Below are 26,173 nucleotides of genomic sequence, written 5' to 3' on the forward strand. Positions count from 1 at the left end.
TATGTGTTTTGTCAGAAAATTTACAGTGCACTTAACTAAAAGAAGGATTATCTTGAACTGCACTAACCTTCCAGTTAGTACCCTTTAAAGATCTTTATGATTCTGGAGAAAGCTCAGAAGCCATCTGTACGCCAAAGAACAGACTGATGGTTACCAACACCGCAAACTTGGCGCAAATACAAACTGCATACCTTGCAGGAAAAGCTGATTTCAAGGGAACATCAAGTAGACAATGGAAAGCTGCAAAGTATCTGTATGTCTTGATAAAATCATAGTTGAAATACCTTGAAAAATGGAAAGATTCCTCTGGAATCTCCCTTTTGGTAACCTTAAGTCATTTGAACAATACATACACTAAACATACAGTCAGCCCTCTGTATCCTTAGATGCAGAACCCGCTGAGATGGAGGACCCACCGTCTGTGCTTTTATTTAAGGGACTTGAGCATGAGAGGATTTTGATACCCACAGGTGGTCCTGGAACCAATCCCCAGGGGATACTGAGGGACCAGCATCAAGCACTGTGCTAAGCTCCTGTAAGGTGTTATTTCATTTAATCTTCAGAACAACCTTGCGACAGGGACCATTAAATGTATTCATTTACAAATCAGAAAAGCGAGGTTACAGAGGCTACATAAGGTACCTGAGAAGTGGTAGAACCAGGATTTAAATTTGAAACTCCCAGATTCAACAAGTGTTTTGAGTCACAATACAGTTTTACTATATTAGTAGTAGACTTAAAAATTTTTCTTATTATTATGGATGTTTTAAAATGTGAGGGTTACATCTTGTCTGATTAAGGCAAAGTCTCTAATTTCTAAATGATGGCTACTCAAAAACATCTTTTAAAAATCACTGTGATTGGACCCAGAATAATTTGTTTAGGTTTGTACATTTGACTAATTTGTTCTGTAACTCACAGGAAATCTTAGGCTATTAAGGGTAAGCACTATGTTTATTTGCCTTCTAAGTTCCTCAACTAGTAGTTAAGCTTTTTATGTAACAGGTACCCAAAAAGTGGACTGAGTCAACTGAACAAAGCTGAGTAGGGTGAAGTCATATAGTTTCCCAAATTGCTTTTGAAACTTTTAATATAAGAAAATGTATTCCAAAATAAATATTCTGTGGTTATATTATGCTGTCTTCAACATTGTTATTAAAATGCTTTAAAGTAGATTATAAAAAATGAATATCTGAATTTAAAGACATACCTAAAATTCAAAGCTATGTAAATACTTTCAAAATTAGTATAATTTTCAAGGGAATTAGATTTGACATTTTCTTGCATCTGTATTATTACAGTGAATTTATTAGATAGGTCTTGTGAAGGAACAGCAGAATTAATTTTGCAAAGGTTAAAGGGAATCTGCTGTCCTTGTCAATCTTGGAAAAGAATCTGCTGTTGTATCTCCTGGCCAATGCTAACTACAGATGCAAGTAATTCAAAGACATCCTGGCTGGTGACTGTGGGGCGACACTGCCATTTAGTGGCCATTTTTCACTGCAGGCGACATCCCTCTTCCGGGCCATGCTGTTGTTGAAGAGACTAGATTATCATCAGGTACATGTACCTAAGAACCCACTTTCACATCTCACTAGATTATAAAGTCTTTGAGGGAGAAACCATGCCTTACGTATTTTCTTTTTTCCTGCACCCAGTGAAGTGAGTACAGCTGAACGCGGGGCCTAATTAGGGACGATGACCCCCAATCCAGTTGAAAATCCACCTATAACTTTACAATCAGCCCTCCCACATCCACAGATTCAGCCAACCTCAGATCATGCAGTACTGTAGTATGTATTTATTGAAAAAAAATCCGTGTATAGTGGACCCTCGCAGTTCAAACCCACGTTGTTCAAGGGTCAACTATATTTGTTATCTTTGACGTGAAATATGTTCTTGACCCACCCAGTTAAGAATATCAGAAAGAACTGTTCACTTCTCATCCCTTCTACTTCCCCCCACCCTTAAGTCTTCTACTTCTGTTCAGGCTGCATAAAAACTGGAAACTGTAAAAGTCATGGTGTGACTATCTCAAGTTTCTGTTCCCATGACCACACTACCAACTTAAGTAGCAGAAAATAAAAGGAGACATTGCTGGCTTATCCTTAATACTAGAGACTAAAAAAAATATATGGCAGTGAATTCTGCCTGTGGCTAAATAAAATGCAACCAAGTCATTAGCAGATTTTCTGAAAGACAAACATCATTATCATTACCATTCCAATAGCTACACTTTAAAGTGCTAGGCATTGTTCTAAGTGTTTTCTGTGCATTGTCTCATATAATCCTCAAAACAAGGCTACAAAGTAGTTATAAACCCAATTTTAACACTAAGAAAACTGAGGCAGAGAAGGAGAGAAAGAGGGAGAGAGAAATAAGACTTGCCTAAGGTTGTTTCCACTAGTAAGTGGAAAAGCTGGAATATGAAACCAAGCAATCTACCTGTTTGTGGTAGAGAACAAAACCCAGCAAAAACAGTGATATTTAGATTTTAAAAAATACTCAAATATTCCTAACAAAAAATTACTTGGAAAACTGGGTTGCTTTAGCAGAATTACTATAGTTATTCTTTAGAAGACATGTACTGAATGAGTCAAATTTATTGATGAAAGAGGGTTTACTTATCTATTTATATATATATATCTGCCTTGGTCCAAAAAATACTAAAGGTGGCTTAAAAAGGGATCATAGTAACTTTTTGAAAAATATTCAAGTTCTTAAATATATTACTCTCCCCAAAAGCTAGCTGCTTCCAAACTTGATTTAATATTTTGCATGCTTTCTCTCCGTTGCTTTGTAAATATATTTGCTTCTCCTTTCTGTAATCGTCGTCTCACAGCTGATTTTTGCTGTTTTGTCAACTGACGCTTCACCTTCTGTTTCACCAATTCCTGGAAAGATTTCATGAATTAGTATCACTGATAACTGACCATTTTGATAAGGAGTAAATATTCAATAAAACAAAGACTTACATTGCTAATATTTTTCAAATTTCTGTTAAAAGCATGAGTTTTAAAAATTCCAAACGCTGACGGTACTATATTAAACAGCAATAAAACACCAAACTGTTATAAAATAGGAGGAATTAAATTCCTAACAGAAATACAGATTACAGCAAAAAGTAGCATATAGTAGTGAATAGTCACATTTCTTTAAATAACAAATCATCATAGTGCCACCTAGTGTCTATCAGGAACACTGGGAAAAACCAACCAACCATAACCCCAAAGCCCAAACCCAACAAGATGGAAAGAAAACAAAAACAAACAAAACCAAAAAAACCTGCTTATTCCTTTGCTTTCTAGGTAAAGGGAGGCATGGTTTTGTAGTGGAAAATTATGTTTGAAAGCATTTACTACTGGTCAAATATACGCAAGAGTGCCTTCATAACTTCAGGTGTAGAGATGACCTGATGGCAGCAGTTACTCATGGAAAAGTCCTCATACAGTTTCTGGGAGAAACAGTATGTTTTCACACGGTGAATGATCATAAATTCAAATTATTTCTTATCACTTAAGACACAGGCTGCCAATGTCAAATGACTTACAAGATGAAGAAAAAAATCTGAATATTCCGTTCACATAATTTTTTTTTCCTCTGAAGCAGCCTGTTGTTTAATTGTGTATAATCTTGCATCATCCAACCTCTCTCCTAAAAAAAGAAGTTGAACGCTGAAAGGGTTGAAGCAAGGGTCTCTTCTTAATATGCCCCAACCTATGCTAGGCACAAAGAAGCATTTATTAAAAATCTGTCAAGTTAAAAAATTAAAGATTAATGGATTTGAGAGGTAAAAAGGAGCTAGAAAAACTAGTCTGCCTAACGCACTGTTTCTTGGACTGTATATGTATAATATAAAACTCTGGATCAGATAAGTTAAATGCAGACTTCGGATATTTTACATAGTTAGGCAGACAGGCTTTAACAAGTTATCCCTCTTTATTTTAGTCCAATGATTCTCAGTGGGAGGAAAGGTAAAAGAAGAGAAAGCAAAACAGAAGAATAAAAATGCAAGTTCCTGCAGAGGCTGATATCCCAGGAGATGCAGTTCCAGGAAGGCCAGAGTCTTAGAAGCACCTGGTTGCTATCCCAGAAATTTCATTACTGAAAGCATTAAGATTGGCTGAAAGTTTAACACAGGAGTGACTGGCCTCTAGGACTTTTCTCTACCCCAGGAAGCCAGGCGACTATCACAGCCTCCTCACCCCAGCAGGAGACCAGAAACCTGAATCAGATCAGCATCGTCTTAACTATCACCAAGAAAACAAAGCAATACCTTCAGAATTCTGAAGGTCAATTATTTCCAAAGCACAACTCTAATACTTAAATTCTCGATCAGGTGTGAGGACACGATAAAAAGACATTTTTAGTAATAAAAAGTCCTCTCCCCCACCCAAATTCACTCAAAAAACTACTAAAATCCATTCTGCCACATAAAGAAGTAAACTCAGTGAGAAAAAGAGATAAAACTAGGAAAGAAGGTACCCAACAGGAGACTGAGGCGACAGTAGAACATGCACCACATTTAAACTTGAGTTCAGACAGAGGCCTCCGGGATAGTTCCAAGAAAAAAAAAATCAATTTCTTTTCTAAATATTCTGCTTGAACTTCCCCTTCGTTCTTTACTTCAATGAGACCATAAGATAAGCATATCAAGCAGCTAAAGAAAATAAGGATAAGGAGGTAATGAATTACTATGCATATACCTCCTAATTCAGAACAATTTACAAATCCTACAAGGTTAATTTTCATGTTAAAAAAAGTGGGAGAAAAATCCACATTAGTATATTTTTTTAAAAAAATGGTGAAATGCGAAATAAAATACGGTTGACCCTTGAACAACGAGGGTGTTAGGGGCATTGACCCACTGCGCAGTCAAAAATCTGAGTATAACTTAGAGTCAGCTATCTGTATCAGAGGTTCCTCTGCACCTGCGGATTCAACCAACCACAGATCATATAGTACTGTAGCATTTACTATTAAAAAACCCCATATATTCAAACCAGTGTTGTTCAAGGGTCAACTGTACTTCTGTATTATTTCAAGGAGTACATGAAAAAATGAATGAAAATCATGTACTTTGTTGTTTTGTTGTTTGTTGCTGTTGATGGTGGCCGTGTATGTATTTATTTAAAATCAATATACCTTAATGTTTAGCTGGAATTTAATTCTGTTACATATTAGAAAGAACAGCGTCCATAAATGGCAACTTTGCCAATAAACAGGGAACTATAAAAGTATTTTAGGGCTTCCCTGGTGGCGCAGTGGTTGAGAATCTGCCTGCCAATGCAGGGGACACGGGTTTGAGCCCTGGTCTGGGAAGACCCCACATGCCGCAGAGCAACTGGGCCTGTGAGCCACAATTGCTGAGCCTGTGCTTCTGGAGCCTGTGCTCCGCAACAAGAGAGGCCGCGATAGAGAGAGGCCCGCGCACCGCGATGAAGAGTGGCCCCCACTTGCCACAACTAGAGAAAGCCCTTGCACAGAAACGAAGACCCAACACAGCCATAAATAATAAATAAATAAATAAAATTTAAAAAAAAAAGTATTTTAAAGAGGAAAACAGATTTTACAATTTCAAAGAACACAGAGCAAATCTTTTAGTTTTGCAGACACGAAAACAACAATCATCAAATTAACGAAGGTAATAAAAGTTTGTTTTCTCCTGACCCTTAAAAAAAAATGGAATACGACCTAAGGAAAACAGTATGACCAAATTTCCAAAAGAATTAGAAGTTAACATGGTCAATTTGTTTCCAGTGATTAGAGAGAAACCTTTGTGATTAAGCAGGCTAGAGAGATCTTTCTCCCCCTTAGACTAAAGGCAAATTTGTATCTTATTATAATGGATGCAGTTTATTATAGGCTTGACCCCATCTGAAATATAAGTTCCTTGTGTTAGCTGTAAGTTAAATGGCATAAAGACAAGACCTAAAGACAATGTTAGTGTCATCATCTTTATATACAGAAGAGAGTATAACTTAGAATTTAAGGAAGTAGCAGGAGTAATCTAACTTTTCTTTATATGCAATTGCCAATTTTACACCACTGTATTGGGTTGGCCAAAAAGTTCATTCGGGTTTTTCTGTAACATCTTACAGGAAAACCCTAATGAACTTTTTGGCCAATCCAATAATTATATATAAATGCACTTATGTTTTGAATCTGATAAATCAAAGAAAGGAGGGTGAACACATCTCAATAAGTACAGAAAAATATCAAAGCCAAGAATGGACAGGCAATCATAAAGTGAGAGAAATTCTTAACCAAGACAGGTGATAATACTTAAAGGGAGATATTACCTTCCATCATAATTAAAAGATGTTTCAAAGATTTCACAGACTTAAATTTTATGTTCAGAAAATCAGGTAAATTATGAGGCCATCAGAAAAGAGTATATAAAATCAATGCATTTATAGAATTTTATTCTTTTATTTTGATCTCACAAGTTCCAAATGTTTCTATTATCGAGTAAAGATACCAGTACTACTAAAAGTGCACTATATTAATAAAACAGAGTACTGTTATTTTTAGCTTGTTTTTTGATAACTGATTTAATTTTGTAAATGTCCCATATTACCCACCACAGGGTGTACATTTTAACTTGTTAACAATATATTTGAACTTAAAAAATGAGTTCAGGAAAAAACAAAGTTCTTTCCTTGTGAATTCACTTTCTAAATAATAATTTGATTTCCTCCTTTCTACCTTCTAAACTGATTTTCTTCTTTTGCTCATTTTAAGTAAAGTTATCACTAAAAACTAGTTTCAATGGTATTCAACTTAGTACCTTCAACCAGAAGGAAAAAACCTACCACACCAATTATGTAATTTTATCTCTGCTTAAAATCTACAAAGGAAACAAACTGATTCTTCCTTCCAGGTAGCCAGGAGAAATGGCCAGCAGGCATAAAAGCTCATCAGTAGGAGCTGGACTATGCGTTCATTATCCTGTCCAGAAAATGTCCTTTATGAAATTCTTTTGGACATTTGTTGCTAAATGTCCAACAAAAGCTTGAGACACTGAAAGTTTTACAATTATCTATTTTCCTCTTTCAAAATTTAAGAACAAGCTAGCTAGGGAAGCTCATGCATTTTCACATTTAAGGTGCAGTGCTGTCACTAGCTGAGTAATCTTGAGCCAAGTCATGTAACTTGTCTGAGCCTCAATTTCCTAATTGTTAAAATAAAGGGACAAGATCACATGAGAATCTACAAAGTCCCCCTTGGATTTAAATTTCTATGATTTTCATCTTTCAAATTCAAGCCAACTTACATGCTGTGTTTTCCCTGAAGGCTCTGATCGTTCCAGCTAAAAGCGAAGTGAACCCTCTCTCCTATTTACTATATTTGCACTTGTTATCAATTTTATACTATCAACATGTGAAGTCCAAATGGCCAAGGTGGTCCTGTACATCATCTAATCCTCAGAGCGTCTTAGCTTAATAATCTGTCCACAGTAGTGCTAATAACACTGGGAAATGTTGAATGAATAGTTACCGGAGGAACTGTTGAACAGCTTAACACACTAGAAGTAACACTCAGAGTTCTTGTTCTATGTTGATTAGTATCTTCCATATTTCCTTCATCTCTAAAATTAAAATCAAAATTTAGTTAATTTTTAATAGTTAATTATGCTTGATTAATTTATATCATATTACTACTTTGAAATACATAAAGCCGTATTTCATCAAACTACCCCAAATCTAAAAGTAAAATTTTAGATCTTTTGCTAATCTAAGCTGAGGCTGATTCACTAATACTTGTCAAAAAAAAAAAAAAAATCTTAAAAGAAAAATAACAGTAATTTTAATTGTACATTAACAAATAAGTACAGAAGGTTCAAAGCACGAGGGAAAATTCACTGTAAGTAGATATTTTAAGAGAGCACACTTACTACATGTTTATTGGACTATACATTAACCAAACATATATTAGATGAATAATTATTAAAAAATACAAATAATTCATCCATCTAAAACCTCATCAACTTATCAAGAGATCTTATTAACTATCTGAAAGTAATCAGTTTGAATTTGAAAGCAGAACTGCTTAAAATTGAATAAATAGGCTGTCTAGCATCAACTCAATTGTAGAGGGTTATTTTTTAACTATAAAAGGGTTATTTGCTTTCATTTTGCACATAATGATGCAGAATATAGCTGTCATGTCATTTGAAAAAAAACACTCATTTACCAGAATCAAAGTATAGGTCTCCAGATTAAAGTAAAAAACCAATCAACAGAAGTCTATACCTGAAAGGCCTGAATTCTTTGTTTACTGATGACAAGGCAATCATATGAGGGCACTCATCTTCATACTCCTCAGAGCCCATGAGGATTCCACCTTGACCTGTCTTATCATCTTGCCTGGTGTCATGTTCAGTTCTGCTATTCTCCTCAGAAAACTCAGTTACAGAATTGTTTTTAACAACCTGCCCTTTTATTTCTTCTAAAGGTTGATTGAATTCAGTCATTTCAAAACTATGTGCATCAGCACTGTTCTCTGACAAACTGTCTTCCTTTATTTGTTCACGGTCTCCAGATGATCTGTAGCAGCAGTCAACTGATTCACCTATAGAGTTTTGTCCACTTTCATTATCTGATCTACAGTCCTTTGCTTTTTCTGATATCTCTTCATCACAAAATGAGAATTCAGATTCCTCCTCTGTTTCAATATTTTTATCATCTGGACCTACTGGATGAAGTAGTTCATCATCTGCCTGCATTTCCTTTGTGTAGCCACTGGCAGAAACCTCTACATCAAGAGAGTCCTCCCTCCTAGGAAAAAAAAAGAATGTTATGCATTTAGAGAAAAAAAATCCACCTGACATGACTTAAGTATTTAGTGTTCTGATAAATTACGACTCTCAAATGAGTTTAACAGTTTATATATTTCAAAGGTTTTTCTCTGCCTAAAACGTAGTACTTAAATCACTTAACTACAGAAATGTAAAGGACATATGCTTGTTGTCATTTAAGAATAAAATGACTGTGAGGGACTTCCCTGGTGGTCCAGTGGTAAAGAATCTGCCTTACAATGCAGGGGATGTGGGTTCAGTCCCTGGTCAGGGAACTAAGATCCCACATGCCACAGGGCAACTAAGCCCGCACACCACAACTACTAGCTCTCGCGCCTCAACTAGAGAGCCTGTGTGCGGCAAACTATAGAGCCCACGCACCCTGGAACCCATGTGCCTCAACTACAGAGCCCACACGCCCTGGAGACTGAGCGCCACAACTAGAGAAGAGAAAACCCGCACGCCACAACTAGAGAGAAGCCTGCACGCCACAAGGAAAGATCCCTCATGCCTCAACAAAGATCCCGTGTGCCGCAACTAAGACCTGATGCAGCCAAAATTAAATAAAATAAATAAATAAATAATAAATCTTAAAAAAAAAAAAAAGGAATAAAATGACTGTGAAGAGCAACAGATATTAGTAGAAAAGTTACAAACTTCAGTTGCTACTGACTTAATAAATTAACTTTCAGAGGAGGCTAAATATTTTAAGTTATGCCAATCATCCCAAACCAGAAAATATCTTAACTATGTATACAAAATGAGAACATTTGGCTGTGAGAATTTACGTATAATTATGTTCCATGAATCAATTAAAGATAGCTCCTATAGTGAATAAAGGAAAAACACAATTTCTGATAAACACTTGGCTTGATTCCTTAAAAATGGTTTATTCACATAGCATCCTATATTGAGTAAGAGTTCTCGAATTTATAAGAAACTAAGTAGGTTCCTCCTCCAAATTCAGTAAGGTTAATGGACCACAGGCAGGCATAGTTTTAAAGTTTCATTTGTATATTATACAGCAATGATACTGAACAACAATAATAATGAAAATTTTTTAGATGAAAGTGTTAACTTTTAGAACTAAATAAATCTGGTATTCAGAATTCTATCATTTTATGCAACATAGTATACAAACCTGATATCACTAAATGTTGGGAAAAGCTCACTTTCATAGCTGAAACGTTTCATGAAGAAATCTCTGATGCATTTAACATCTCTGTCAAAATACCTGCAAAAGCAAGAATCATTTTTTTATAGCCTTTGTTGTTCATCTTTTTCCTTATTAGCCAATGACAACATCCTTGTTATTTGTTACGACATTCTTATTGTTAACATGAAAGAGAAAAGGATGTTACTCAAAAGAAAAAAGAAACAAATCAGCTGTTGGTGTTTGAAAAATTAAAAGCCCAGGAACAAGGACTATAAGCTGTCAATGGCATACAGTTCTTTTTTCTTTTTAATTTTAAAGAAGTATCTTCTTTTTTTTTTTTTATAAATTTATTTATTTTTATTTATTTATTTTTGGGTGCGTTGGGTCTTCGTTGCTGTGCGAGGGCTTTCTCTAGTTGCAGTGAGCGGGGGCCACTCTTCATCGCGCTGCGCGGGCCTCTCACTATCGCGGCCTCTCTTGTTGCGGAACACAGGCTCCAGACGCGCAGGCTCAGTAGTTGTGGCTCACGGGCCCAGTTGCTCCGTGGCATGTGGGATCTTCCCAGACCAGGGCTTGAACCCGTGTCCCCTGCATTGGCAGGCAGATTCCTAACCACTGCGCCACCAGGGAAGCCTGCATACAGTTCTTATGGTTAGAAAACTCAAGGTTTTCCCATACTGTGACAGACATATATATGAATCCCAGAAAAAAAGATAAGGGCCTGCAGTTTGGGGGCAGATTTCTACTTTCCTTCTCTAGTTTCCAGTCTGTCTGGTTATAGTTCCCATCAGCTTCAGCTATGTGCACTAGAACCTCTAGTCAACTGGGAAAGCTGAGGATAAAAATGAACTAGTGACTCATAAGAAAAAGTTTGGGGACTAATGTTATGTTTATATTATCTTTATTACCCATTAACTAATATGCAGTAAACATCTATAGGAGATAAGTAATGCTGTGGCTTATAAATGGTTATCTGGAGACATGTTAATCTGGACCGAGAGTAGAAGGACCTTTGAATATCAGGTTGCTTTTTAGGCTACCATAAAGCAGCCAGAACAGATTGAATTCTCTAGAAGGTTTCCAGAAAGGGAGAATTAAGAGACAGGATGACATGGAATTGAGAGAACAGGAGAAAAAAATACTCAATCTTAATTTGATTACACTCAATTGCATCATAGAATACAAACACATGAAGGAAAATATCCTGTCATATTTCACAATTTGGCTGTTTAAATGGTCAAGTAATATGAGAAATAAGATTATCACAGTATATGAAGTGATTCTGCCCTGTGTCAGGGATGAGGTTTTACGTGAATTCCTTTCTCTTAACAAAATAAAAGCTAAAAACAACATGAGAGATATTACCGGTCTGGTAACCGAGTTCAGTACAAAACCACAACTTCATCAAGGCCATAAAAAATTATTAAGTTATGCCTGGTGAAGCCCTCTTGGAGGCAACCATGAAGCAGAGAGAAAAGGGGAAAGGCAGAGAGGATGTGGTTCTAGGGTTCCTCCTTCCATGTCCCTACTTCTTCTGAGCAGGCTTTTGTTTTAAAAATTGGGCTTCTGGGCCTTCCCTGGTGGCGCAGTGGTTGAGAATCTGCCTGCCAATGCAGGGGACACGGGTTCGAGCCCTGGTCTGGGAACATCCCACATGCCACGGAGCAACTGGGCCCGTGAGCCACAATTACTGAGCCTGCGCGTCTGGAGCCTGTGCTCTGCAACAAGAGAAGCTGCGATAGTGAGAGGCCCGCGCAGCGCGATGAAGAGTGGCCCCCGCTTGCCACAACTAGAGAAAGCCCTCGCACAGAAACGAAGACCCAACACAGCCATAAATAAATAAATAAATAAAATAAACTATGATGGTATTGAATAGCCCTAAAATAACATTCGCATCCCAACTCAAAAATAAAAAAAAAAAAAAAAAAAAAAAAAAAGAGCTTCCACCTAAACGTTTGTTTGAATAAAGAGTTCCATGGCTGAGAAAGTTTGACTTTCGAAAGTCTGTCAGGTTACAAGAGTAATTCAAATTCTTTTGATGATTATAAAAGTAGGCAGTTTCTTCAGATTTCTAATATACAGCATTATTTTAATGAATAGGTTTTAAAAACTGTATCAAAGTGCATTTTTTTTCACTTTTAAAATACCGAGGAGTAAGAAAAATTCTTAGGGGGAAAATCAGAGCATTTTGATATCCTTAAATAAAACCCCAAATTTTTAGACTCTTAAGATCAGCCACTTCAAACCAGTTATTAACCCCAATGACAGTATGACAAAGCTGAAAAATTATTAATAAATAAAAAATGACTGCATCACACATAAACACAGTTACATCCAGAATATACCATTCAGCATTGGTATGAGAAGTTGAAACCATTTGTGGAAAATCGATCATGGTGATGTGGTCATCTTTATCCAAAATGAGATTGAATTCATTGAAATCTCCATGAATCAGCCCATGATTTGCAAGTTTAACAATTAGTTCCATAGCTTCATCATATACTGATGCAGGATCTTCAACATGGTGTATCTGACATCTGAAAGTGTAAGTATGAAAATGGTTATTTGTCCTCATTTATGATTTTAATGAAAGCAAGCATGTGTATTTACATTTAAATATTATTTCCATTTCATCACGTCTCCCTAGCAGTTTTCTCTTCAATCCTATCAGCATACAGACATAACAGCTTTAAAAAAAAAAAAAAAAAAAAAGCCACAACCCCTTCAATTCTGTATCTTCTTTCCAGTACACCACATTCTTTCTTTCATCTTAACAGCCAAACTCCTCTACTTGTGCTTTCTCCAATTTAATGAGCACTCTAATGAGCCCATTTCAAACAAGCTTTCATTCAACCTTGTTCCAATGAAATAGCTCTCGTCAAAACTACCAATGACTTACATGTTGCTATACCCAATGGTCAATTCTCTACCTTCATCATTAACTGGTCTGTCAGTTAACCTCTTCCCGCTCCTTGAAGCAGCTCCTTTCACTTGACCCTTGGTACACTAACTCTTCAGGCTGTCCTCTTTCTGCACTGATCATTCCTTCTTAGTTTCTTTAGCTAGTTCTTCAGCTTTTCCCTGACGTATAAATTTTGGAGCTCCTCAAAGGTTAATCCTAAAACCTATTATCTTAACCATTCTTGGAGATCTCACACAGGCTCATATACAGACTTTAATCTAGACTTCTCTGAGCTTCTGGGCATCTCTAACTTACCATGTCCCAAACTGAACCTCTGATTCTGCCCCACCCTCTAACTCCAAACTGTCTTCCTGCAGTCTTTCCCATTTCTGTAAATGGCAACTTTATCCCTCCAGTTATTCAGGCCCCAGATCTTGGTGTTATCCTTACCTGCCCCTTCCTTTATATCAATATCCGATCCCAAACAAATCATGTAGGCCCTGACTGTGAAACATATCCAAAATCTGACCACTTTTCATCACCTTCACATCTACCACTCTGATCTAAACTACCATCATCTCTTGCTTGCATTATTACAATAATTTCCTAACTCTTCTTCCTAATCCTGTCCTAGTCTCCTTTTAGTCTATTTTCAATACAGCAGCCAGAGTGATGCCATTAAAACATTAGTCAGGTGCTTCCCTGGTGGCGCAGTGGTTGAGAATCTGCCTGCCAATGCAGGGGACATGGGTTCGAGCCCTGGTCTGGGAAGATCCCACATGCCGCGGAGCAACTGGGCCTGTGAGCCACAACTACTGAGCCTGCGCGTCTGGAGCCTGTGCTCCGCAGCAAGAGAGGCCACGATAGTGAGAGGCCCGCGCACCGCGGTGAAGAGGGGCCCCCGCTCGCCACAACTAGAGAAAGCCCTCGCACAGAAACGAAGACCAAACACAGCCAAAAATAAATAAATAAATAAATAAATAAATAAAAATAAAGGAATTCCTTTAAAAAAAATTACGTTTAAAAAAGAAAACAAAACAAAACAAAACAAAAACATTAGTCAGATCATGTCTCTTCTCAATTCAAAATCCTCCAATGGCAGGGAGTTCCTTGGCAGTCCAGTGGTTAGGACCTGGAATTTTCACTGCCACCAAAAAAAAAAAAAAAATCCTCCAGTGGTTTCCTGTCTCAATCAAAATAGTCCTTATACTATTGCTACAATGGCAATCACATTAGGAAATATAAATGTATCAAATCAACCTTAAAGTTACTGAATGTTATATGTCAAATATATCCTCCCCACCAAAATAAATAAATAAAACATCCTTGCAATGGCTTACAAATCGTCTGCTGCCTCTGTGATCTCATCACTTACAATTTCTCCCCTTACTCACTCAGCTCCAGCCACAGTGGCCTTCTGTTTCCTGAACATGCAGGCATACTCCCATTCCAGGATTTACGCATTTGCTCTTGCCTCTGCCTGAAATGTTCCTAGATGTTAGAATCTGCATGATTTCCTCTCTCACTTCTTTCAGGATTCTGCTCAAAAATCCCCTTATGAAGGAGACTTTTCCTGGTCACCCCATGTAAAACAGCAGCCTCCTACACCCACCCACCTCAACACTTCCTGTCCCCCTTACCCCACTTTATTTTTATGCATGGCATTTACCACCATCTGATGTATCAAATATTTCCTTGTTTAGCTATTTCCTGCAAGTTTCCTTCCATCAGAATGTAAGCTCTATGAGGGCAGGGACTTTGTTTTGTTTACTGGGGAGCCTAGAACAGCGCTTGGCACATACTAGACTGTTTATTTAAGTCTACTACTTTATGTTAATTTCTAACCTCCCAGAAGCAATATTCCATTTACAGAAAAAAAATTTATTTTTAAAAACTGAACCTTACAATTATTTATTAGGACTCAAGGTTTAAAGAATTATACTTACAGAGGATAGCCATTTATGAGTTCCATGACCACTGCATGGCGATTATAATCAACTGGCTTTGGAACTGGAAATTTCCTTTCATACAATGCCTAAAATATAGCAAAACAGGTAAAAAGTAATGAAGAGGTCATTAATTTTTAGGGAACAATAAAATTAAATATACCTGTCCACAACCAGAAAAAAAAACATATAAGCCTTTACAAAATTACAGTTAACACATGATTATTTATGTATGGCTTATTCACAGCACAGAATGAGCTGTACATAAAAACAACATTGTAAACCAGTTTTTGTAATTCACTTTTTTACCAAACATTCATTTACTAAACATTTACTAAATATTATACACTGTGCTAGGGTTACAAAAATGAGTGTGAAAATGTCTCCGCCTTCAAGAAGTTTAGTCTCTTATGATATGTATATCTTCTATTTTGTAAGTTTCTGTCATTTACTGGGAGTGTGCTTAAAAAATTCAAATGGAAATAAATTGTGATTTAGGAAATATTCTGTCTTCTGGTGTATCAGGAAATGAAATATTCCAATATATTAGGCATTTCAGTTTATACAGCACTGACCTTTTTCTTCAGACCCCAATATACAATATAAATCTATTATGTGACAGTCACTGTAGTCACAAATAAACACTGTAGTAGTCTGAGTCAAATGTTACTACCCACCATCCATAAATCCATTTTTTACCCTATGTTTAACTTTTTCTATCTTATTGCTTACAAAGGCCTCTTGTATTACTTTCTTCAAAATATCTTAGATTTATGCCCTCTGCCATTTGGAATGCCACCATTTCTAAGCAGGCCTTTGTCATTGATACCTGAATCACGCCAACAGTGGTTCTAGTTCTTGCTACCACACCAAACCTTTCTTCAGTGTACCAGTACCGACTAAGACGCTTGTGTCAATGCTCCATTTTAAAAAAACTACAATGGCTGTAAATATCGACTTCAGTTTGAATAACTTTTCCTAGTTTTCAAAACTCTTTAATCCACTTATCCAGTCCTAGTTCTCTCAATACTCTGTCCAATAAACACTCTGGAGTGTGATCAAGACAGTCACCTTAGTGACTGTCCCCATACACACAGGGCTCACACTAATATTCATGTCTTTGCCATTCTGGCTCCTTTGCAAAGTACACTGTCTTATTGTCTTTTCCTTACAGACAAATCATATGCAACTCCATTACTCTACTCAACTCCCACTCACTTACGAAACCTCCTTCATCGATCATTCTACTCTACAGAAGATTCTCTAAACTCAACATATAATTTGACATTTAAACTGTTCTTTGTTTTAGGTGTGTTCATGTTATCTTTCCAACTTTAAAACACACACTGCACTTGTTATTTCTTTGGTATCCACTGTTCACCTCCCCCAACAAAATACTTAATATAGAGGTAGGGACACAGCTGACACTCAATATATGCTTATTAACAGGGTTAATTTTAAGAGCTGTCTACTCTACTTCCTACCTTCTTTGGACAGGAACTGAACTATTTCCCTCTCCCCAAAGATTGTCTGCTTGGCCATATATTTGTTATTTTTAAATCCAAATGGTTTTGAACATGCTTTGGCAGCTCAACAGTATGTAACAACTCTAACTATTGTCATAGTGGTCTAGCCCTTGTACCATAGCTTAACCCTTAAGTTATAGCTCAATCTTATCTTATTTTCGCTTAGGAAAAGAGAGAATAAATTTAAGAAGCATATTTATCCACAACCAGGCTCTATTCCTGTGCCTTCATATAAACACACCAAGAAGACACTTAATATAGTTTGGGGGAAATGTGTAACAATTCCTACCAAACTGCCTACTTACTGACTATCACAGGATACAAACCATTGATATAACACAAAAAACACAATATGTATGGTATCGATATCACTTACTTATACTGCCTTGAGGATTCTTCCCTCAGGATTACTAAAAATTTAAGCACATGAATTAAAATAACCTACTCAAAGAACATCAAACTGAAACTCCCAAGAAACAACAGGTCATACACTGGAGTGACTTTTAATAATTCAAAATTTTAAAAAGATAAGTTATAACAAATAAATCCTACTGGAGAGAATAATAAGAATGCAGTTATTTTCTAATTTAAATTATTAGTGAAGACAATTAATTTGGTTATTATTAAAGATATTTAGTAAATCTATGTTGAACTTAATTTGGAAGGTAAAAGTTTAAAAACTAAAGATTTTTACCATTTCCAATATACATACAAATTCATAAATTGACATTTCTTCCATTGTGGGGAAAAAAAATACCAGTCAACTTACCTGAGAGACTAAGGTTTCTACAGAAGGTAATTATCTGGTGTTTTCAATTAGAGACAGACATATGTATAGACAGGTATAGATTTACATTCACACATACACATTTGTGAGGCAATTACATCACTAGTTATTTCAGGCTACTCTATCTTGTTAATATTGTAGAATACAAGTTGCCTTTATGCATTTATAACAGCTAAAAATACCTTTGCATAGAAGGAAACCACGAGAAAAACAAATACCAGAAATAGTCAAGAGTTAAAAGTGACTGTGAGGACTGGGACTGGGAGTAGGGAGATGTGGAAGCAACAGGCTGATGCATGTCACTACAGCCTTTTAACTACACATATTGTTTGCTTAAAAATATAAAACTATTAAAAATACCTTCATATAAGCAAATTCTTTCATGGCAGAGAGACGAGATAAATAAAGCCAAGACATGTTATGCCTGTGTTTATGATAATCACGCTTGTTTTTCAGATTTCGAAAGGAGGTTCTTCCCAGTCTGTGAAGCTTTAATGCAAATTGCTGCCCTTCTTCATTTGCAACAATGTAAATATCTAGAGTCAAAATTTTAAAAGGATCATTATTATATTTTTATTCCAGTAAATTTAAACAATTCCAATTTTCTAACTTTGGTTTTATTTGTACCAAATTTTATCTTTCCTAATAACCAGAAATACTTACCATTCAGCAAAATTCTTTTTATTGTAATTTTAATTACAATACAAAATGATGACATGTATTAATATCTACTACAAAAGAAAACAGGGATGCAAAGGTGTCAAAGGTTATTGCTTCCAAAGATGCTCAATGCTCAATTCCATTTAGTGGGAATACATCTGATTGTTCCTTAGTGTCCTACATGTACGAGCAGTGATTAATAATATCTTCCTTTTCAACATGAGACTTGCCCGGCGGTCCAGTGGTTAAGACTCTGCGCTTCCACTGCAGGGGGCATGGGTTCGATCCCTGGTCGGGGAACTAATCCTGCATACCACACAGCAGGGCCAAAAAGAAAAAAATTCTTTCTTTTCAACAATGTGAAGTTCAATTCTTAAATTGCTTCAATGAATAAATACTGAGTATCCGAATATAATCCTATAATAATCAGAATGGAGATCTTCCCATAAACATTCTATCAAACAAGTTGCTATTTTAATACTAACATTCAGAACATGTCCTAATTACTCATGAGAGAAACAGCCTCTCATGTTCGTGAGATTATAAATTGACACAATTTGGAAGGAAATTTGGTAATATCAAAATTTTGAATGTACATAACTTTAACTCTAATAATTTAATTTCTAAGACTGTAATACTCAGCAACTACAAGAAAGACACCTCTGCTGATATGAAATGATGTCAGGGATATACCAAGTGGAAAAAAATCAAGGTGTAGAATTGTAAGTACTGTTTGCTTTCACCTATGATTAAAAAGATATGTGAATGTATATACGTACATCCTCAATACATTATATACTTGTATTTACATAGAATATTTCTAGGATATGTACAATATTAATAAATAGTGATAGCTTTGGGAAGTAGTAACAGGAGATGGAGACCTGGGTTAGGAGTTAAGATTCACTTTTTACCGTACTCTGTTTTGCAAGTAATGAAGTTCTTAAAAATTAAAAGAAAGCCATTTTTTTAATTGAAAAAAATTGGACATAAAAAAATTAAGAGGAGGGCTTCCCTGGTGGCGCAGTGGTTGAGAATCTGCCTGCCAATGCAGGGGACGCGGGTTCGAGCCCTGGTCTAGGAAGATCCCACATGCCGCGGAGCAACTCGGCCCGTGAGCCACAATTACTGAGCCTGCGCGTCTGGAACCTGTGCTCGGCAACGAGAGGCCGCGATAGTGAAAGGCCCGCGCACCGCGATGAAGAGTGGCCCCCGCTTGCCACAACTAGAGAAAGCCCTCGCACAGAAACGAAGACCCAACACAGCCATACATACATACATACATACATACATAAATAAAAAAAAAAAGAATGTAAGCAGACAAGAATAGCATTAAAAAAAATATTAAAAAAAAAAATTAAGAGGAAAAAGAGGTGTTTCATTACATCATTTTATACATTTTTACACACACACACTCCCGTATTTAGTAACTCTAATATTACTTATTAAATATATACCATACTCTGGATATTAATATAGTAGACATACAAACCATATGAAGTACCAAAACAACCTCCTTTGGAATAGGTTTCCTAATAGTTCTTTTACTTCTAATTTTAATTTTTTTGCTCTCTCAGTTTAAATTATGTAACTATACAGCATAAACTTTGTAGGACAAAAAGCAGTGTATAAGAGAGCACGGCATAAAGAAAATCTTTCTCTGTTCTTTATTTTTACCACACATAAAAAACCAGTACATAGGTATTTGTTTAATGCTATTTTAGAATTTTTTTCTGTGGTTCCACACATATCTAACTTTGCCCTGTTGATCATACTGCTGTGATGGAAAGTGTGGTTTTTATAACTTCCTTGTGATACTTTTTTTTCTTTTTAATATTTATTTATTATTTTTGGCTGCACTGGATCTTCGTTGCTGCACACGGGCTTTCTCTAGTTGCGGTGAGTGGGAGCTACTCTTCGTTTACAGTGCATGGGCTTCTCAATGCGGTGGCTTCTCTTGTTGTGGAGCACAGACTCTAGGTGCGCAGGCTTCAGTAGTTGTGGCACATGGGCTTAGGTGCTCCGTGGCATGTGGGATCTTCCTGGACCAGGGCTCAAACCCATGTCCCCTGCATTTGCAGGCAGATTCCCAACCACTGCGCCACCAGGGAAGCCCCCTTGTGATACTTTTAAAAATTATTACAAATGTTCAATTTATCAGATATTAAAATAAGAACAAATAAAGTATTTGCCAAAGATTTCAGTTATTAGAGGAAAACCGATTCTCGGTATAACTGAACTTTCAGTGATAGACTTATGGAAAAACAGTAATTTACTAAACTAAGGGTAATTTCAAAATCTGTATTGCTTTCAGCCAACTTTTTAATTTACTGTTTAGTTAGAAAAATAGAAAAGATGAATCCTTTCTCAAGGGGAAACATAAACTAAAGCAAATAAAATGCACTCAATAGTACTATCAGCACTTACCAGATTCTTTGCCAACACCCATCTGGTTTCCAACAGACTCAACCACCTGTCTAGAAGAAAGTGTTTTCAAAGCTAGGTAATCATAGCCTGCATTTGTCAACCGATAGCCCTGGACAGCTAGACAGAATCAAATGAGAAAGACCACATTTTAGTTACACTGTACCATCAAGTCACATCAGGTCAAGAGAAAAATTTAAACAAGGGAAGTCTTAGCTGGAAAAAGACTGGCTACCCAGGCTTATGAGTTTTGGCATTTCTTGCTGTAATTTTTATTTCTTCTCTAGAGCAGTGTTACTCAAAGTGTAACCTACAGACTGACACCAGTCTATAAATGTTTGTTACTAGTCTGTGACAAGTTATAGAAACTGAAATTAAGTGGTTCAAAAATTTTTGTATCAATTTGACTAAGTTATTTTATGTCTTCAATTCTAATAAGAGGGAATTTGTGCCTGTATTTTGTCAGTTTTTTATTTCATTTTTCTAGTAATTATTTTTATTATTTTATAAAGGTATGGATCCATAATAGGTGGAAAAAGAGAAACTCATCCCTCACTGCTATGGTTTGAGGGGTAATGCTCTAGAGTCCTTTGGCAGACTGTACTTGCCAAAGACAGCAACAATATCTTAATCCCACTTGCTCTTCTGCAATTGGAACTTGCTAATCCCCTAAGAGGAAATGGAGGCTACTTCTCTAGCCTCCTGGATCTGGGTGGGCCCTGTGATTGCTCTGACCAATAGAACATGGTAGAAGTGTACTGTGTCAGTTCTATGTCTGGTGCTTTCCTAGTCTGGCAGCTTCCACCTGCCTTTTGGAATACCTGCTCTGGGGGAAGCCAGTTACATGGAAAAATCACAAACGGTGCCTCAAATACTTACTTTTGGTTCGCTCCCAAGCTATAAGTTTATGTTTTGCTAGTTCTCTTAAAATTTTATTACAACCACCATGTTTAAGGCTGGCTATAGAAGCAACCAAACTGCAGGGAACAATTTCATGGTTCTTCATGCCCATTTCAACCTGCAATTGAAGAAATCAAAATGCAATCATAATCAACATAGAGCTGTTGTCTACCAAAACCTTGTGAAAAACTTAACTTCTCCGTCAAACTTTCCTGACCATGCAGTTTCCCAACCAACTGTGAGACATAATTATTACCTTCTCTAGACATATTTTTAATCATAATTTGGTATATAATCATTGATATTCATATTCTCTCTCTCTCTACTATACTATATGCACTTCAAGAGTATGAATTGTGAGTGCTTAACATAGTTACTAACATATGGTATGTACCAAATACGTATTGACATCCAAACATTTGTGTTTAATAACTACAGATATTCCAGGTATTTATTAAGAAGGTATTTAATGAGAAGATATGAAAGGACCTGAAATGTAGACCAAAAGTTTTAGATTTTATACTGAGGAAAGTAGGAAACTCATGAAGATGCTTAGGCAAGGGAGACTTAAGGGTTGTTTTAAGGATGTTCATCTAGCAGGAATATGCACAGTGGTTTAGAGAAGGCAAAAACTGGAGGTGCTGTATTGGAGACCTAAGACAACAGTCTAGGCCAGAGGAAACAGAAGCCAGGACAGGGAAGAGGTGGTGGTAATGGAGGGAAAGAATTAAAGAAATTAGTATGGGAGGGATTGGCACTGGATGTGGGAGGGTAAAGTGAATGAAGAGTCAAAGGTGAAGTGAAAAGAAAGAAGAGGCTTTAAGACAGTGATAATTATTATTATTTTAATGGAGTTTGGGAAAGGAGTGAAGGGGTAGACAAAGTTGATTAATTTGATATGAGCACACTGAGTCTGAGGTGTTGGAAGGTCCTTCATAGAAGGTACTTCAGATGAAGATGTTTAAGGAAAATTGGAAAGGCTGATCTGCACTTGGGAATGAAGTCATAACTACAGGGAAAAAATCGTCAATTACTTGATGGAGGTAAGAGATAAAGTCATAAAGTGGATGTGATCATTAAGCGAGAGATAATGGAAGAAAAAGGAGGGATAAGGGACGGAATTTGGTGGGGGGAGAATTCACACTGAAAGGTAAGGGCAGCCAGTCAAAGTATGATTATTGATGTAGGAGATGCCAGAGAAGTAAAGGGAAGATGGTCAAGGAAAGGTGGCCACTGATACCAAGACTACTAAGACTCAACTGAGACTGAAATATTTAATGAATTAGGCCATTCCTTGGTGAGCTTCAAAAAGAACTTAAGAATTGCAAAAATAAAGTTTTGGAAGATAAATCTGGCATCGTTTTGATGTCCCAACCAAAACCTCACACTTTAAACTTAACTCATCTTCCATGCTTTGTTCTGTTTCTCCCAGACTCTAACATTCTCTTGATTCCCCTATTTCTGTCAGAGGCATTAAGGAGTGAGTTAATGTGCTGAGGAAGTAGAGAAGGAAGGTATCTTTTGACAGTAGGTATTTAGAGAAAGTCTGGTGAATTTCAGAATCTATGGGAGGAGAAAAAAGTGCCTTCCAAATTTTACACTGAATTTGCATTTGATAGTTTATGCTTTAAGAAATGCCTATTTAAGCAAAAGATAACAGCTCCTAAATGTGTTTTATTCTGCAAATGCCTAATCTATGTGCTGATCTTTGTGCTATAAGACTAAGACCATAAAATCCGTTTTTGTCACTTCCTTGCTTAACAACATTCACTGGCTCCCCTATACTTAGAATATATTCCAAATTCTTTACCAAGCCTGCATGACTATCTATAGCACATGATCTGGCTCTCACCTTTCCCAGTTACACCTCCAACTCTTCAGCCTCTTGCTCACTATGCTCCAGCCACACTGGCCTTTCTAGTCTTCAGAAATTGTTCCTGCCTCGGGGCCTTTGCACTCACCACAGTTGCTTCCTCTCCCTTCAATTCTTTCCAAGGACTTCACTGGACCGGCTCCTTCTCATTCAGCTGTTATGCCCGCCCCGCATTCTTTCTCTTACTTAGCAAATATTTATTCAGTACCTACCAAATACCAGGAACTTTATAAAAACAGACAAGATTCTTGCACTCAGGCAGTCTTCCCTGACCAAACAATTTAAATTTATTTATTTATTTACTTTTGGCTGTGTTGGGTCTTCGTTTCTGTGCGAGGGCTTTCTCTAGTTGCGGCAACCGGGGGCCCCTCTTCATCGCGGTGCGCGGGCCTCTCACTATCGCGGCCTCTCTTGTTGCGGAGCACAGGCTCCAGACGCGCAGGCTCAGTAATTGTGGCTCACGGGCCTAGTTGCTCCGCGGCATGTGGGATCTTCCCAGACCAGGGCTCAAACCCGTATCCCCTGCATTGGCAGGCAGATTCTCAACCACTGCGCCACCAGGGAAGCCCTCTGACTAAACAATTTAAACAGGCTCCCTGTCTCCACCATGAGGGGTCTCTATTCCGTTATTCACTTTATCATCTTCACAGCACTTATTATCTTGATATTATCCCTTATTTATTCGTTTACTTGATGATTTGCCTCCTTCGTCTTGTGTGTCCTGTAACCCGTGGAATTCTCTAAGACTGTTACTACATATCCGATAAGTACGTGTGGGTTGAATGAAACTGAAGGAATGCTATGTGACTCAATCTGTGAGTAGGGAACTCAATGCTATCAATTACTCTCCAGGAGTCTTAAACCCTTCTCAGCTGGTCAGAAGCCCAGGATCAGAGAAGCTTCCCAGGCTACAGAGATTCGATGTGGCTCTGGAGAAGGGGAGCAAAATAGGAAGGAAAAGAGGGGTCTTTGCTTTACGTGGGGGAAGATAAAAAGCTTCTGAACAAAGGCTTTTGAAAAACCCGACTCTCCGGTCTTTCCCCCATTCCCAATCTCGGCCGCGTTCCAGGGCTTAAAGCGCGCTCAGCTCCCACCAAACTTGGAGGAAGAGCACGCGCGGTGGAAAAGGACAGGGGAGAGGGAAAAACGGCGAACTTCTTACCGCGGTCAGGACCCTGAAGTCATCCCGGCTCATGTAACGCAACTTGGCCACATTCACCTTCCCCATGGCAGCCCCGGACCCAGGCCAGAAGCCTGTTTCAACAAGGGAACAACGCTAGGAAAGCGGGCACTCCGACTTCTCCCGCGCCTCACAGCGGCCGGGCGGCTCGCGCCTGCGCAGCTTATACTACAGGTCCTTGTTACTAAAAAGAGGTACCTTTCTCACTGACTTGGGGGCAATAAAACGTCTTCTGAGTCTTATGAAGCATATAGTACGGAACAAAGCAGAGTATTTTTTTGTAAAGTGATTTTGTTATGTGGCTTAGTCGGCGGACCCTAAGTGCTATCATACGCCAATTATTTTTCATATCTGTCAGGACCGGCTGCCTAAAAGATGCGACCCGCCTCTAAGAGCAGAGTGGTAGTTTAATGGGAGGAGCACGTTTAACAGCAACTCCTACTTTAGGCGAAGTGACTTCCACTAAGAGATGGAGAAAATGAACCTGAGCCGGACGCCGGACAATCCAGGAGGTTAGAAATAAAAAGAGTAACTACACTAGGAGGCCCCTGTCTCACTGCGCATGCTCAGGACAGGGGCCGCCGTGGTTAAAGAGAACTCTGGCATCTGCTCTTTACTTGGTTTAAGTTGGTCCCCGAGACTCCGGAGTGCGCCTGCCCCTGAGCCTGCTGTGGGTGGGGCCTGGAGTGACGTGTTGGGGCGGGGCTGTAGCCGGCGTCTCTCCCGCGCTTTTCCAGAAAAAGTGCGCATTTTGACGTTTCCGAGCCGACCTACGTGGGTTGTCAATTGAGGACCCGATTTAAGGGCTTTAGGAGAACTGCCGACACCCGCCCTGGGACTCCAACCTACGTCAACAAAAATGTAGCCGGAGCGGGACCGTAAACAGCTTGCATCCCGACAAAGAGGGTGCGTACTCTACTATACTTTCCTTACAACAAGTATAACAAAACTTGTATGATAATGTTTGCATTTATATCTCGTTTCTTGAACTATATTTTAAACCTTTAAAAGGCAGTTATTTTGGTTCGCTACTCACGTGAGGTGAGGGTGCTGCATTTGCTTGCGGAGGTTTGTGGGCCACTGCTGTTCAGCCTCTCCCTGGGTCTAGCCTCAAAACTTTTAGTGTAAACTTTGGAAATCGGTCTTTACAAAGAGTTCCTATCCTTCCCCCGCCTCCGGTTTTTCACTGACGCGTGTGCTGATTTTCCTCTTCTCCAAGGCCCTACTGGGTATGTTGCTCTGTCCAGACACAGAACTAGTCCTTTAATAAAACATGCACTGGAATTCTAAGGCAGGCAGTTGAATCTGCCCTATCTTTTCAGCCAGGATAGTTAATATTCTGAAATAGAGAATAAAGAAAGCAGAGCAACCCTCTATTCCCTCGACACAACCTTTGCCTTCTTTTTTACTTGAATTCAGTAAATCTTTGATTAACCAAGCTCAACTAATGGAAATCTTCATTGAAATGGAATTTTTCTTTCTGTAATTCACATAAGACATAAAAATGAAAAGTTTTGGGATTTCCCTGGTGGTGCAGTGGTTAAGAATCAGCCTGCCAATGCAGGGGACACGGGTTTGACCCCTGGTCCGGGAAGATCCCACATGCTGTGGAGCAACTAAGCCCGTGTGCCACAACTACTGAGCCTGCGTTCTAGAGCCCGCGTGCCACAACTACTGAGCCCATGAGCCACAACTACTGAGCCCGTGTGTCACAACTACTGAAGCCCGCGTGCCTAGAGCCCATACTCTGCAACAAGAGAAGCCACTGCAATGAGAAGAAGCCTGTGCACCACACCGAAGAGTAACCCCCACTCACTGCAACTAGAGAAAGCCCGCACGCAGCAACGAGGATCCATTGCAGCCAAAAATAAATGAATAAAATAAATACATTTATTTTAAAAAATGAAAAGTTTTTAAGGAAACCAAATGACTAACTTATGGAGCAAGAATGGGATGGGAAACACGAGTCATTTGGGGTCTATTCATAATCTAACACTTTAGCAGACATTGTTAATCTAT

General features: G+C 37.9%; 1 protein-coding gene and 1 long non-coding RNA gene across 4 annotated transcripts in view; one reads left to right on the forward strand and one right to left on the reverse strand.

Annotated features, from left to right (window-relative positions):
* Positions 1 to 1,781: 1,781 nt before the first annotated feature.
* Positions 1,782 to 24,311, reverse strand: RIOK2 (RIO kinase 2). Its single transcript, XM_068535675.1, has 10 exons — positions 24,137 to 24,311; positions 21,081 to 21,219; positions 20,205 to 20,321; positions 17,478 to 17,653; positions 14,805 to 14,893; positions 12,302 to 12,493; positions 9,942 to 10,034; positions 8,256 to 8,780; positions 7,501 to 7,591; positions 1,782 to 2,894 (listed from the first exon to the last, which is right to left on the reverse strand). The coding sequence occupies exons 1-10, from the start codon at positions 24,200 to 24,202 to the stop codon at positions 2,730 to 2,732; spliced, it is 1,653 nt and encodes a 550-aa protein (XP_068391776.1). The 5' UTR covers positions 24,203 to 24,311; the 3' UTR covers positions 1,782 to 2,729.
* A 261-nt stretch (positions 24,312 to 24,572) lies between these two features.
* Positions 24,573 to 26,173, forward strand: part of LOC137757260 (uncharacterized) — a 399,943-nt gene continuing 398,342 nt past the window's right edge. For all 3 annotated transcript variants that reach the window (XR_011072319.1, XR_011072320.1, XR_011072318.1), the window contains exon 1: positions 24,573 to 25,060. This is a non-coding gene — a long non-coding RNA (uncharacterized lncRNA). The remainder of the gene's footprint in view (positions 25,061 to 26,173) is intronic.

The sequence above is a fragment of the Eschrichtius robustus genome, chromosome 2 (genome assembly GCF_028021215.1).
Source record: "Eschrichtius robustus isolate mEscRob2 chromosome 2, mEscRob2.pri, whole genome shotgun sequence".
Lineage (NCBI taxonomy): Eukaryota > Metazoa > Chordata > Mammalia > Artiodactyla > Eschrichtiidae > Eschrichtius > Eschrichtius robustus.